This window comes from Anabrus simplex, chromosome 14, assembly GCF_040414725.1.
Source record: "Anabrus simplex isolate iqAnaSimp1 chromosome 14, ASM4041472v1, whole genome shotgun sequence".
NCBI classification, from domain to species: Eukaryota; Metazoa; Arthropoda; class Insecta; order Orthoptera; family Tettigoniidae; genus Anabrus; species Anabrus simplex.
The window spans coordinates 98,386,455-98,402,754 of NC_090278.1; the positions used below are offsets into that span (position 1 = coordinate 98,386,455).

Genomic DNA, 16,300 nt, shown 5'->3' on the forward strand with positions numbered 1-16,300 from the left:
GAGTAATGACGTAGGCTTGGTCTACTTGTTGTGCTCCTTAAAAAGTCACCGCCTTCTTTTGAATCCCTTCGTCGTTATTTAGGCGCACGGCTCCCAGACGGAAGAAAATGGTAAAAGTGGTTATTTTTCTATTTTATCATCAATGAACAGAGGAATAAGAGTACTTTATGTATATTATCTCCCTCTTAAGTCGATTGAAGTCCCTGTTGTAAGAGATGACCAGGGGCTCTGAGCGTGGATTGTGCCGGGCTCCTCACTTTCATCTATCCTATCAGTCCCCTCTTGATCAGCGCTTATTCTCCAACCCCGACAGTATGAGGTGTCGGGCCCTAGACAGTGTTTTATTTCCACTTCATTCGTAACTTCCTGAGGTCGAAGTGTCGGATCCTTCCATTTTTTTTCACTGCGATCAGTGTTGCTTGTGATGATGATGCTTGTTGTTTTAAGGGGCCTAACATCGAAGGTCATCGGCCCCGATCAGTGTTAATAGAGAATGGTTGTCTAGTTGAACTTGTTTTTAAAGGATAATCACCACCACCAGCCCTCTTCCGTTTTTCCCTGTGACTAGTGTCAATAGAAGAAGCTCCAGGTTATAGTTTCTCTTAAAACAAATGTGACCATCTGATTTCGTGTGAAATTGATATTTGGCGACGAAGAAGTGACCGCGCTCCTTGAGTGACGAGCATTCGGGTGATAGTGGGTTCGAACCCCACTGTCGCCAGCCCTGAAGATGGTTTTCAGTGGTTTCCCATTTTCACACTAGGAAAGTGCTGGGACTTAGCCACGGCCGCTTCCTTCCCACTCCTAGCCCTTTCCTATCCGATCGTCGCAATAAGACCTATGTGTGTCGGTGCGACGTAAAGAAATATATTTTGCAAACTATATCTCCCAAATTATCTATTGAAATGAAATGTCGTATGGCTTTTAGTGCCGGGTGTAGGTCTTTATATTTGACTCCCGTAGGCGATCTGCGCGTTGTGATGACAATGAAATAGTGATGAACACAATACATACAGCCAGCTCCCGTGCCATTGGAATTAACCAATTAAGGTTAAATCCCCAACCCGGCCGGGAATCGAACCCGGGACCCTCTGAACCGAAGGCCAGTACGCTGACCGTTCAGGCAACGAGTCGGACAAATTATCTATTGATAAAGTAATATACGTCATTTTCTATATCCGGTAAAAGAAAACTGATTTAGCATTTGACTGCCGCAAAGTGGAAAGTGTGTTCACCAATATTTGGGGATACCGGAGATTTGCTTTTCGACGTCGTATCGATAGCGATATCTTGCTGAACGAAGGAACCCAACCAACTTGTAATTGAGGTCATCTTCAGCTCAACGTAGACACTCTAAAACAAGGAAGGAGAAAAACAACTACATTTTTGTCCACCTGACATAGCATTATGGATATGTTTTTTGGTGTCAGAACACATTATCCGTGCAGCGGAGTTGTTACAACACCCGATATAGATAAGGACCACTGGTTACAGTTAATTCCAGATAGACCAAACACATCTGCGTTCATAGAGCAACCACGGGCACTAATAATGTCACCTGCATTCTTGATTTCTCGTAAGGTGATGAATGTTCTCTGCTGTTTTTCCTTGTACTATAAATGTATTTTTCCGGCATTTACCTGGAGTTGAAATGGATGGCCGTTGGGGGATTCGAACCCAGCTCAAGAGCTAGCCGTGTCCGTAGTTACAGGATCAGGAGTCGAAAATTGCGTAACCGTCATTCTTGGCATGTTGTTGCTCTGTTCGGCATATTTGTAAAACTGTATGATGACCTTGTAGTTTGTGAGGTGGGTGTTGTCGGACTGGTTCCCTCCTAATAAGGTACGCTGCTCGATCCTCCGCTGGGCCACTTTACGAGTGACGGGCCGACCGGGACACCCGGAATGTTGTTCTGCCGGCCAGGGCTACCAACATCGCCTGCATTCTGTGCCACAGAGAGACTTTGGCACTCATTTCTCAATCTCTCCGGATTCGAACCCACGTACACTACGTCATGAGCAGCGGGCGTTCGCATTGATATCAGAATGATTTGGAGGAGAAATTTGATGATTATGTGTCGCACAGTCTCCCCGTCGAAGGAAAATTGGACGAGACGAACAATTTTTATTGTTATTAGCCGACAAATGACAGCACAAATTCTGAAAGCCACTCCGGCAACAAACCCGTGTTTCCCGCAATTTCAGGACTTGGAAGAAGTTGTGGAGTGAGATGATCGAATATGTACCTTACTTTGTGTAATGGTAGGCCTACTGCAGTACAAAGTAATACTGTCGTCTAGTTCAGCCCGTGGTTAGCTGCTTCGCATCCCGTTGGTGTACCTCAGGGTACAACAGCTGGCGGAATTGTGTGACAAAAGCCTGCATTCATTTTCAAACCTGTGACGCTGTTGATGGTGAGTCGTTGAAGCCTTGCCTACTCTGTCCTTCCCTCATTGCACTTTGGAAGTGTCGGACCCTCCTCTGATAGGTTGAACGTTTATACTTCCTCTTAAAACAGCAACAATCAGGAACTGCTCCACAGCGTTCGCTCTAAACAGGTCGGATCTACCTGTCTGCCCTTTTCAATAGTTTTATGAACATTTAATAAGAAGCGCCGCAGTCTCTTTGGTAAAATCTATCCATATATTCGCTTGCTGTTGTGTCGTAGAAGGCAACGGTGTTTTCATTCGCAGTTCTTCTACATAGAGCACTTGTCTTCTGAGCTCATAGGTTAGTCTCGAAGGAGCGTTATTTGCTAGGCACAGCCTTCTAGTGTACTTAGTTGTTCTAAGGTGTATTTCATGTTTGTACGTAGGCTTTTCTTCTCTTAACAGCATGTAAGGGACGCTCTGCCATCTGTTGAATATATTTGGAAGCTGGGAAAGGTTAGAAAATCAAGGAGTATCTAGCAGGAATATTATTCTTCTGTGGTCAGAGGAAGTGGCTTGACAGGTAGTAATCAAACATGGCTGCATGCAGTGGCATTACTAAGGATGAAAATCACAAATATCAGAATATTAATGAAAGTTTAGCAACGGAATGTATTGCGGGCTAGGGTAACCCTTCGCCTGCAATTTTAGAGTGATCTTTTAATGATTTGAATTTATTACTCAAATTGGGCTGAACGGAGAGACCTACAACTGTTTCATGATTCACCGGCACGTAATTCCGGAGGGAATAAAACAGAAATCAAGCAAATTGGTCCAATAGAACGATCGATCGGATTTGCTAAAGCTGTTTTAGTAAACTCTTTTAATATGCGTATATTGAATAATAATACTACTAATAATAATAATAATAATAATAATAATAATAATAATAATCTTCTCGCGACTTGTACCATCGGATGTTGAAAGGATGCACAATGTAACAAAAACTACCACCTACATTCCCGTCACATTAGTGAGGAGCACTTTCTCCTTGTGAAGGCAGCAAGGAAGTGAAATTAAAATATGATTGGCAATTTTAAATGTTAGCTTATAGCACTCTACTCATTAAGATCTGATTTAGGCGTGTCGTTTCCTTATTCTCTCTTCATCTTCCTGCTCGTGATAAGGTCACAACAAGCACATGGTGTCAAGAATATTTCCCAGGCACTTCCTGTCTTCACCTGCATTTTCTTGGCACTACAATCACTTTCTTCGATCATTTCCACAAACTTACAGCATTGAGTGAGTATCCAACAACAACAGTGCTAAGCAATGCTGCCAACTACCCCAGCTGATATATTTCCTAATGTAGACGGCACCACAGGGTTATCGACACCATCAAGTATCTTCGTACGAAACAAACAAGCAAACAAATACCGTGACGCTTGAACCCTGATGGGCCTTGGACTACCAAGCGACCTGCAGATTATGAGGTGACGCATGGTCAGCGTGAAGAATGCTCTCGGCGTTCTAGGCAGCGGTCGCCAGTTATGATCCCGTAGGCTGACGGCACCTCGAACCAACCTTTAGATCAAGTGGCCGGCAATGGAACCCACGGCAGGCACGCTATCGCTGAATCGTGAGAGCAGCATATTTGCGGGAGAGTTTAAATACTCTCAAAGTTGGGACGAGCTGTTAGCCCTTACAGTTCCACTATTTGTGAAATGGTGTAATGGTGGCAGCCCTGTCTCAGTCTTTAAACAGTGCCGTCTAATACCAACTATAATGACTGAAGTTCGAAAGAATACGTTTCTCAGTTACAATTATTATTATTTGCATTTCTGTACTCGAATATAAAATAATATTTCATTTTTGACATTAATATGTCTTATGGATGGGGGTCATTATAAAATTTGTGACGGAAGTGTAACCATAGCAAACGTGCAGGCTGTGATGTAAGGTATGGATGGATGGCCACACAATGTAACCATAACAAACGTGCAGGCTGTGATGTAAGGTATGGATGGATGGCCACACAATGTTACCTAGCAACTGTGCAGGCTGTGATGTAAGGTGTGGATGGATGGCCACACAATGTTACCTAGCAACTGTGCAGGCTGTGATGTAAGGTATGGATGGATGGCCACACAATGTTACCTAGCAACTGTGCAGGCTGTGATGTAAGGTATGGATGGATGGCCACACAATGTTACCTAGCAACTGTGCAGGCTGTGATGTAAGGTATGGATGGATGGCCACACAATGTTACCTAGCAACTGTACAGGCTGTGATAAACCGTGCAGGCTTTGTCTTATGGCTGGCGGTCGCCAACAGAACGAGTAACGCGATGTTGGTAGATGACCATGACTGAGGGATATAAGAGCAAGTTGAACATCTTCCCAAGCTGATCCGAAAAGTTGGTTCACATTACCAACCAAGGGTAAGCCTAAGGGAGTAATATTATTATCCCAATGGAAGAAAGAAAAACCTAGCGAGTTGGCCGTGCGGTTTGGGGCGCGCAGCTGCGAGCTTGCATTCGGGAGATAGTGGTTTCGAACCCCACTGTCGGCAGCTCTGAAGATGGTTTCCCATTTTCACACCAGGCAAATGCTTGGGCTGTACCATAATTAAGGCTATAACCGCTTCCTTCCCTTTCCTATCCCATCGTCGCCATAAGACCTATCTGTGTCGGCGTGACGAAAAGCAACTTGTAAAAGAAATTGGTATTGGATTAGTAATAACAGAGGTATGTCACAATGGACAGAATGAACTCACCCTGGAAGGAGCCTTAATGCATCTCTTTCCAGAAGATCCGATGAGTTCGAAACGTTATCTCATGTATTAGGGAGAGCTGATGAGAATCAGTCGGCACTAAACAGTTCGCGCATTGATTGCTGGAAGCCTTTGTAAACAACACCACTTGAAGATCTGTGAACAAGTAGGATGTCTTTCCTCAAATTGATCCACAAGACGAGTTGATATTGTCGTCTTGGCGATATATCCCTCAGTAGCCTTGATTAGTGTGAGGAAAAAAGAACCTTACGCTGAGGATCTCGGAAAGAAGTATGGGATTATGATTATGATTGTATGGAATTATGATTATGATTTGCCGAATTTAACTACTGCAGCTCCTCTGCCCCCTCCCCCTTCCTTAAATTTGATAAGAGAGCATTGCAATTACTATTATTTTATATAATTGATAAAGTAATGCAGTAGAAGGTCTCCAAGGTAAAAAATCAAATATTAATACCATTAAATATTATTATTATTATTATTATTATTATTATTATTATTATTATTATTAACTGAGAGAGCAGACTGCTGTCAACTTTGCACAATTCACTACCCCGTCTTTTAAACATTAACACGTAATCACAATGAGAGCGGAAATTCTCAAGTTCCGTTTTGCGCTGATTTTTCGTCCTTCCAAACATTGAAGCTCCTTGTTGCAAATTGGGATGTCCCTCCGAAAATGTTTACAAGAATTACAAAAACAGATCGTTAGCTGCAGGAATAAACCGGATATTAACGTTTCGTAATGTCTTCTTTCAAACTGCAGCGTTGTCAGAATGGATACATCCACATACAATTGTCCTGATTCTGTTTCACTCCACTTTTAGCATAGTAGTCTCTAGTAACATTGTTCATAAGCGAAATATAATCTTGGTACTATATCGTCTTCTAACAGCAGACCAATGGAAACACAACTCAACTCATCAGAGTTTTCTGTGCTGGTACCATTATTTTTATTCTCGTCATTGCTTGAGAGGAAGTTGTTTGTGTTATAGTTTGGATCCTTTGAAAAAGCATCTAATTTTGGTATTTGAGAGAGAAATTAGCTTTATCCTCTTGATCTTCCCTTCTGCTAATCTGCGATCGTTTGCGCCACGTTTTCGACCATCCATGTTGTGTACGTAACACGAAAGTCACTTAATAAAATTCTCACTCGACTGGTGGATGTCGGAACCACGTAGTCAGAAGGCGAGAGATCCGGACTGTAGGGTGGATGGGAAGAACAGTCCACTGAAGTTTCGTGAATCCTGTCGGTGTTGTGATGATGAAACACGCCGCGCCCAACGACTCACCTGCCAGGTCTCCATAGACACTCTGCAAGCGCCTGTCGATATCTGTGATGCCCTGTTTTTCCGCCAAAAGAAACTCAATAACTGCTCGCTGTTTCGTACGGACCTCCGTCACAGAGCCCATTTTTGAAGACTAGTTATTACGCTGCCACCTATCAGAAGTTAATGACACTCTACGAGACAAAGTGCGAATATTCAAAGATACCGCAAACGAAATTCCAATGTTTTTAAAACCGAAATTGGCCAAGAAATAAAATGTTTTGCATTGAGTATTGAACGCCACTCGTAATTCGAAAATACAAGAAGTAATTATTATTGTAGAGCGTTGTTCATTAAACATTGAGGTGTGAAGAAAATGTAACGGTGGTTATGAAAAGTTGATTGTGTTGTCATACACAAAGTAATGTTCGGCTCTGTGTACCCCTTTTTAGAAAGAGTGGCTCGGCCAAGGGATGGGGCCACTGTTATGACAACGTACACATGGAAGCAAGTGTTGAGAGAGAAACAGGCAATAAACAACACAAGACGAGACAAGGCAAACAAATAGGTGACGTCATGCTGCACATGCTGCTTCTTCTCCAGTGAGATGTGTGTGACATTATTGTGTCACTATGAGTTTGTGTTCAATTGTCAATAAAACACACACACTCTGATTTCACAGCTCATTTATGGAATATAAACATGTGTTAAGTAATAGTTTAATGATGCTTGAAACTTTTGGTTATGCTTCGGCAGTTTGTTGTAATCATTCCCGTTTCTTGAATTACAATTGTGGACCTCACTGTTGTATTGTCCTTGAATACATTCATAGATACTGTTTAAAATACCCATAAGAGAAAGAATACCATAAGTTATAAAGGTAATTATTAGTTAAACTGTTCGATAAGTTGAAGTTTTCTATATCCACACCTGGTTATTCTTCGTACATTATATAAATGACTCCGCACAATTTGTATAGGATGTTTCAGTTCGAGAACAGTGACTGAAAAATCGAAAATAACTTGAATGTCTATGGAATAGTTTCACGGTTGCCGACCTTCTCCAGCGCCATTTGTGGCTGTTCAGTGCCTAATGACAAGCTAAAAACTCGGTCTTATTTCTGAGGAAGGATTAACGCGGTTAATCCCGCAAAATGAAACGTGAGTTATAAACTTACTAAATACGAATCCTAGACCTACACAGTATGAAAAGGATAGAAACAGTGAGAGTGATAATGGCTGAGTACAGCCCACAAATAGGGATAACCTCGCTTAGCACAACAGCTGGCTTCTTAACAAACGACTTTATCCGAATGATGAGGAAGTGACCCCTGTTAGGCTACCACAGCCAAAAGGACAAGTAAGGTGATTAACAGTCAAGAAGGAAATGCTTATGAGGTTGCTGGTAGAATCAAGATCACGTGTTGCACTTTCTTTTTCGATACTGCAACCGTGTACCAATTGTGGTGGTGTCATACCCTACCTCTGTACTGGTTCGAAATGGTGAAATACTTCAAATCCAAATTTTCCCTTGGGTGACTCGGGATTTCAAGCTGTGTCAGTGGTTTCCGAGCCTGTCTGAACAAACGAAGAGTGTAGAATGCGAGCAATGCGAAAATAATGATTATTAGAGCCGTCTTTTGTGGAATAAGAAGTCGTTCAACTCTACTGTCAGCAATACAGCCTCGGTGTTGGCGTTCTCTTTGCAGATTGGTGGTGATTATTGTTTTCAGAGGAAGTACAACTGGGCAACCATCCTCTGTACGACATTAATCAGAGGGGAAACATGCAAGGGATCCGACACTTCGAAAAATGAAGTATCAGCCGAAGAAAGACAAGGGCCACGAAGGGTGTCCCTAGGCCTCGAGTGCTGTAATACTGTCGGGCTCGGAAACGAACAAGAGTTGACCAACGGAGGTCGGACAGGGTAGATGAAAGTGAGGAGCGTGGCACAAGTAAGTGGAAACAATTCCAGGACTGAGCTAAGTCTCCCGTGGTCGCCAACCCAAACTTCCAAGTTAAGAGTCCCTGGGGCCCCTTATAGTGGCCTCTTACGACAGGCTGGGGATACCATGGGTGTTATTCTACCGCCACCACCCATAGGAGGATTCCTTAAAGAGTCGGAGCTGTCATATTAGTGTTGAGACTCTCCCTTAATACAGTAATCCTCAGCAAGCACCTAATCGAAGTGGGCACACTCCTAAGGAGATGTCAGTTTCTTCGTAGTCGTCTGTACTTTACAAGGCTATTTCAGTGCTCGACTCAAAACTGTCGGGATCAGTAAATGGCTGGTAGATAGCCCCAAGCAGTCTGATTGTGAAGGTGACAAGTTGTAGCAAAGAGGCGAGAGAAAGTGCGGTGCTAATAGCTACTGCATGCTGTCGTAGTGCCATCGTAAAGGCTATGCCACGTATCGTGTTGCTCGATCAGACACCGCCATCTAGATAATTTCCTCACTCTGATCGTCAACTCTTCAACATAACCTCAACTTGACATTGCTTGTCGATAACGTTCACAAACTTCTGTTCTGTGTAATATGTCTCGGAAAGAACAGTCTGGAGAATTGGAAGAAAATTACAAGTCATGTGCGGGAGGAAGGTACAAACGTGTGCCGGTGTGAATCACTGCTCTTGTTTTGTGACAGTTTGAGCTACGATGATGTCCATATCCTCCACAACATTTTTCCATACACCGCATTGTCACCTACTGGTCCTAAAAATGCTTTTAATTTAAATATGTTCTTGTTTCCACTTCAATTTCAAAAAAAGCCCGGTGTAGTTCTTACTATTCATATATATGTTCACGTGTCTCCTCGAAAAAAATTCCACGCGGCATCACATTATTAATGCCGGTAACTAAACTGATCTCTCGCTGTAAAGTGCAGTAGGCTCGTAAGACACCACCTGCTCAGTTATTCCACTGCTTCAAGATAGAAATGCCTGATGTCGTGTAAAGCCTTCCCACCGACGGATATTCTCGTTGTCTCCAAGAAGAAATGGTACGGCGATGTCACATCTTGTTGGGAAGAGCGCGGCAAATTTATTAGCTTTTAAAACAAATTTTGAAAAGGGATATCTTACGACATGAATGAGGGAAGTTTGAGCTGTGGGCGCTGTTTTTAACTGGTAATTGTGTCCGCGTCGTCGCAGCTGGTGTTTACAAACATTACGACCACAGCACTTGCTTCATCTCATGTCTCAGACAAATTTGTTGCTGAAAGAGCAAGACAGAAACCACTAAGTTCCTTTATATATTTGTTAGTTTTTAGTGTCCGAGGACATGTTCACCATGCTGACATCCTCTGCCGGGTTTGAGGCCGACGCTCTACCACTGATCCACAGAGGGAACCAGACTTCAAATGCTATGACTCGGTACTTCTTGTCGACTCGCCTCGCTGTACCAGGAAGAGAGAATATTTCAATTAAGACGCGTTCCTAATCACGTTTAAGTAACAAACTGGAGAGGTACTCCCATCAAAGTATTGAAATAGCAACCGACTTTTTAAATGCCAGCAGATTGAGTAAACGGGGTTCACATTTAAACCTTGAAGATCATAGAGATTACGTTCGAAGAAAACAGTGGTAAACGTGTGTTTGAAAATGAATGCAGAAGATTTATTCCAGATCTTGAAGCGTGTACCAATTTGCAAAATACAGGGTGGTAAATTGACATTTGGACGTGGAAGATATACAGTCCTAGATATAAATTATGCCCATTTGACTCCTGTCCTAATTATGACTGAAAAAAAAAGACTTGAAGTAATACAAGATAATTGTTCAATACATACATACATTATCATTATAGACTGTTATGCCTTTCAGCGTTCAGCCTGCAAGCCTCTGAGAATTTACTAAACGTCCCCACAATCCTCTGTTTGCAACTAGTGTTGTGGCCTCATCTAGTTCTATACCTCTTATCTTTAAATCGTTAGAAACAGAGTCTAACCATCGTCGTCTTGTTTACCGCTACTTCTCTTACCAATATAACAGAGTCCATTATTCTCCTAGGTAACCTATCCTCCTCCATTCGCCTCACATGACCCCACCACCGAAGCCGGTTTATGCGTACAGCTTCATCCATCGAGTTCATTCCTAACTTAGCCTTTGTCTCCTCGATCCGAGTACCCTCCTGCCATTGTTCCCACCTGTTTGTACCAGCAATCATTCTTGCTACTTTCGTGTCTGTTACTTCTAACTTATGAATAAGATATCCTGAGTACACCCAGCTTTTGCTCCCGTAAAGCAAAGTTGGTCTGAAAACAGACCAATGTAAAGACAGTTTCGTCTGGGAGCTGGCTTCCTTCTTACAGAATACTGCTGATCGCAACTGCGAGCTCACTGCATTAGCTTTACTACACCTTGATTCAATCTCACTTACTATATTACCATCCTGGGAGAACACACAACCTAAATACTTGAAATTATCGACCTGTTCTAGCTTTGTACCACCAATCTAACATTCAAGTTTCTTGGATTTCTTACCTACTGACATCAATTTAGTCTTCGAAAGGCTAATTTTCGTACCATACTCATTGCACCTATTTTCAAGTTCCAAGATATTACACTGCAAGCTTTCGGCACAGTCTGCCATTAAGACCAAGTCGTCAGCATAGGCCAAACTGCTTACTACATTTCCACCTAACTGAATCCCTCCCTGCCATTTTATACCTTTCAGCCGATGATCCATGTAAACTACGAACAGCAAAGGTGAAAGATTACAGCCTCGACTAATAAGCATACGAAGTAAATTGTCAGTTTAAAATACATGTTTACAGGAATGTAGGACGTAATGCACAGCTTAAATTGAAATGAATGATAAAGACAAATTACCGGTAGGTGAAAAATCCGCTTTATTTTGTTCAAGTTAACCAACTGTAGTCGCTCTTATGCCAGGAGATGCGGTAACGAGGGCTGATGTGAGAATGTTTGAGGCGCAAAGTTCGGCTGTCCGTCACACAGCTGTGTGCGGCGCGCTGTGTAGGTCAGGCGCTTGGCTCGCGGCCCAGCTGCAGTTCGAACCCAGCACTGAGTTCAAGGAGACATTCCACTGGACCGGGCCCAGACTGACATAGTCGTTATTATATACGAGCTTGTATGTTCTCTTCTTCTGAACGTGTAGACCCGAACCCACAACCGTCCGATTTCTCGTCATGTCCTCTTACCAGTTATGCTATGATGGTGTAGGTACTACTGTAGAGTGTGGTTACTGTTGCAGAGCACGTGTCGGAGCTGGCCCGCCAGTCTGAGAACAGGACCCTGGCACTGTTCAGCCAGGTGTACCAGCAGACGGCCTCGCTGCTCAAGGAGCCGGTAGAGGCGCTCTACGCGGACATTCTGCGCTACCTGTCGGCCGACTGGAGCTCCACGTCGCCCTTCACGCTGGGGACGGGCGAGCTGTCCCTCGAGGACTCGGTGGCCTCCTTCTTCTCCAGACTGTTCCCGCTGGTGTACCACCGCGCGTCGCCGCCTCACCGCAGGGACTTCAGCGAGGACTACAAGTCGTGTCTGCGTGCCACCATGGGCGAGGTGCTGCCCTTCGGCGACATCCCCCGCCAGCTGGCTCTGTCGGTGGGCAAGACGTTCGAGGCTACGAGGGTGCTGCTGCAGGCGCTCGCTCTGGGGGTGGAGGTGCTCAACAGCACAGACGCCCTGGTGCTGGCTGACGAGTGTCACGTCGCTCTACTCAGGATGTCGTACTGTGGTCGCTGTCACGGGCTGGCCCCAGCTGTCAGACCCTGTGTGGGCTACTGTCTCAACGTGCTGAGGGGCTGCCTCACGCAGCACGCGGCCGAGCTCGACCTGCCCTGGAACGGCTTCGTGGAGGCGACTGAGAGGCTGGCCGTGACCGTCAGGGAGCGCGACGTGGAGCACGTGGTGCGGGGCCTGCACGCCCGCATCACCGAGGCCATCATGTACACCGTGGAGAACGTGGCCGTCATCGACAAGAGGGTGAGTTGATTCCTCGCCATAAGAGTTCATATTACAGCAGAGTTTTCATAAAACTTGCGGGTTTGTTGTAACGTTAGAATAAATCACTCGCGAGATCAAGCTACCTGGAATACTGCAGATATGACCCTTTAGGAGGGGAAAACGAAGAGAACTCAAATGCCTGGTAGAAAAAAGGTGCCCCACATCTGTGAATAACCGGCTCACTCAGGCAGGAGGTTTACAAATGTAGTTACTCTTTAAGAAACAAGTGGGAGGTTTTTTTTTGTAATCTCCACAAACTATTAAAAAATAATTTTGATTTATAAAAGTGGTTCGCGAGAACTTTTCGGGACGAAGTGTAGTAGAACACTGAAAACTGAGTGTTTTGTTAACAAAAAACGAGTCTGTTATTTGAATGGCTTAAATCCAAGCGCAAACATCTACAGTAGCGTCATCTTCCTGTAACTAAGAGCTTGAGAATATCTCCCCATTCTAGTGGTCAGTTCAGAACTGGCCGGAAAACGAACCCAGGACCGTGGAATTAGAGACAGGTACCCTACCTATACGTCACAGACTGGGTAATTAGTATTTACGAAATGTGGAATTTTCTCACAGTTGATGAGATGGATACACTTATTTTGTTTCGGTTTGTTTTATTATATTTTTGTGTTAATTAATGTAATTTTTATGCCGTAATTAAACTTACAAGGAACTGGAGCAGAAACTTGATAGGGTGATCAATTAAGACACAGCAATAGCCATTCTGGCGTACATGCTTTGGCCGCGCTGCGGTACGTATGAACCCAACCGTCGGCTGTTCTTTCCCACCTTCACTTCCAGGCAGTTCGTATTCATAGGACCCACTTGGGAGCGTGGGTTGGCAACCACCGACACTGAGCCTATCTCACCTCGTTTGGTCAAATCTTGTTTTTTCTGATCGCTACGGTATTAGAACATTCGACGCATACGGAGTCATTCTTTGGCCGATACCTTCATTTTTCGGGCTATCGGACCACTTCCGTCTCCCCTCTTGATTACTGCTGCCAGTTTGTACTCCCTCTTAAAACAATACCACCACTTACCCAATTTCATTCACCATCTTCATAAGCTGAGGAGGGCATCCGGTCCTTTTCCCTCATCTCCAATTTCAAGTGGAACACATCGGTGTTCTTACATAGGGCGTGGTTCTCGAAATAGCTTGCGTAGATGACCAAGATTTAAACGATACGCAAGAGCGTGTTGTCAAAATCTGATTCTTGTTGGAGAAAACTAAGTAAGCCTGTCAGAAGTTTGTCTTGGAGAGTTGTATTAATGTGGAGTGCGGGCGGGCGGATGTGATGTCTCAATTGAGACACAATGTGACCACTATTACTCACATCCGGTACCCCGTGCGACCTGCAGTGTCAGCAATCTGGGAAAATGAAAAGCCATGTACTGCAGGACCAGAGTGAGTCACCCAACCCTTGTTAGTTACCTGCGTGCCGAGCCGCATTCCCTAGCTCGCAAATCCCCTACCGTCCTGACCTGCGCCTACTCGATCTCTCTTTCTAGTTGAGTAAACACAGGGGCCTTGTGTATAACGGTCTGTTTCCCCAGAGCGTATATGTTCTCGTATTTGTGGAACTGTTAGTATGAACGACTGTATGTCAAGCAAGTCACAGTCCTATTAACATGTAACTTACTTAGAATTCAATTTCTTACAAAAGAGTCCTGTCCAGTTTCGCGGAAGATGTGTTCTGGCGGATAAGTGCCAAACTATTCATTTATCAGCAAAAGTGAACAAACTCCCGGGTTCGTATGTCCAGACCAGACGCATTTACTTCTTGCCAGAACGGTTTACTAGGAAACTGTGTGCTGTTAATCAAGTATGACCGCTCTATTTACCAGACGTAAACTTACTGCAGGGCAGTGTAGTCGCCCAGGTGGCAGATTCCCTATCTGCTGTTTTCCTAGCCTTTTCCTAAATTATTTCAAAGAAATTTGAACAGATGGATCGTTATTTTCCAATCTTTAGCTTTTATTTCCTTTACTTGAGTAAATGGCATTTAGCGTAAATTATAAAAATAACAAGCGATAACCAAAAAATGTAAATGTCATTGTTTTCACAAAGAAGGCACACTAGAATGCTGTCCATCATTGTCCCCACATTCCTCGCACATGGATTTGTGCCACCCACATAGAATTGTAAATGATTGTAATGTGTTGGACAGGTAAAACGCGCGTGCGGACAGGCGCGTTACTCGGAGAATTCTGCAGTGGAGCCCCCGTCACCACCCGCCGAGGAACTGGCCGGAGTGACTGTGTCGCAGGACGCTGGAGACGCCGCGCTCACCACACAACTACGCCTACTGCTGGCGTCGCTCGGCCGCAGCAGAGGATTCTACGCAAACTTAGCTGAGTCGCTTTGTTCCGACGATAGCTTCGCTGAGACCAGAGACACGGCTGACTGCTGGAACGGTCAGCGTGTCGGAGAGTAAGTAGAATTTAACCCTAATTAATTGTTATTCCTTAGAAGTTGGTAAGACTGTGTCCTTGGCGCAGACCGCAGCTCGTGATTCACACCACCACAGGCTTGTCGTCGCCTCTTTTGTTTTGTGTCTTGTTGACATCATCACCAGATCGACAGCTTATCACTGTAAAGGTGTGAGCTGGCGTGCTACTCGCATCGAACTGCTGTCAGCTTCACCAAACAATGCCATTTGAAATACATCATCAAGTCAGTTTCAAGCTCGCTCAGGAATTACGAACTCTCTCTCTCTATTTAATTTTATACATTTCCTGGCTTTATTTTGATATACACACTACTATAACCATTGGTTGACATTTCTTCGTTCAATAAGCAGATTTTCAAATATATTTTTAGCTTGCAGGCTGGTTGTCTCTTCAAGCTTTCCACATTAAGAAAATCCAGGGAATACACAACTACTGGCCCAGTTTTCAAACGCACTAAGAAATTAAGAATTTGGAATTCATTATCAACTCTCTTGACTGTAGTGAATGCGTGCTGTAACACACACATGACATAAATCAATAAGAATGCAAACAGTAACACTAAAACACTGTGCTACTGTTGGGTTCATCACAAAAATAGAAATTTTCTTCAATTTTGCCCAATTCCCATTACCGCTCTGTCATAAATTTATCATAGAGATAAGATTAAAATAAATTCTACCTCCACTGATTTGGCAACTCATGATATGATCACTGTATCTGATATCCTCTACCTGATCTCCCTTTTTCAATTTATGACAGTGCTCTGAAGTGAGCTTTGTGGAGCAGATGACTTTCCTTTTTGGAGGATTTCTTGCAAATTTTTCTAGCTTCTTAGACATCAAGAAGTGCATGAAATAAGACCATTGTTATGGGACTGTTCCATTTGTCATCTTACACTAAGTACGTATCATTCGAACATTGCAGCGTACTTATCTGGTATAGCACAACATGTTCTGTCAGCTGGTGTGATGGAGAGAGTAGACAGTGATCTCTCTTTGCTACAAACAACTTTGTTTTGCACTTGCCATTACCGAACACAGCGATAATAGGGACAATCTCACGCTCTATACAGTGTAACGCTTGGGGTACGAGAGCCGGCAGCACTGACAGGCAAAGTACAGAGCTAGAGCACTTCAGTACTGGCTTAAGGGGAACTTCACTTCTGGTGGCTTGTGACAGGACATAAGGGTAGGACGGAGTCATTCAGACTTTGCCTTCTTTTGTGTTGCCGAGCTCTGTTATCCAAATAGATTTACCATCCTAGAGAAAAAAATAAAAAATAAATTACACTTCTAAATGTATCAGTAGTAACGGCAGTATAACTGTTGTTGAACGTAATAATCGTGCAAGTCATGAAAAGAAGTTACCAGATATTGCCAACATGCAACATGAAAGATAACTGTAAAACATTGTATCAGCTACCTTCAGCAGTAGTCGGGGAGAGGCTACAGT

At 43.8% G+C, this 16,300-nt stretch overlaps 1 protein-coding gene across 1 annotated transcript in view; it reads left to right on the forward strand.

Annotated features, from left to right (window-relative positions):
• Positions 1 to 16,300, forward strand: part of dally (division abnormally delayed protein) — a 139,389-nt gene that overhangs the window by 108,771 nt on the left and 14,318 nt on the right. The window contains exons 3-4 of the mRNA XM_067158530.2: positions 11,643 to 12,376; positions 14,566 to 14,828. Coding sequence (XP_067014631.2) covers positions 11,643 to 12,376; positions 14,566 to 14,828 — 997 coding nt within the window. The remainder of the gene's footprint in view (positions 1 to 11,642; positions 12,377 to 14,565; positions 14,829 to 16,300) is intronic.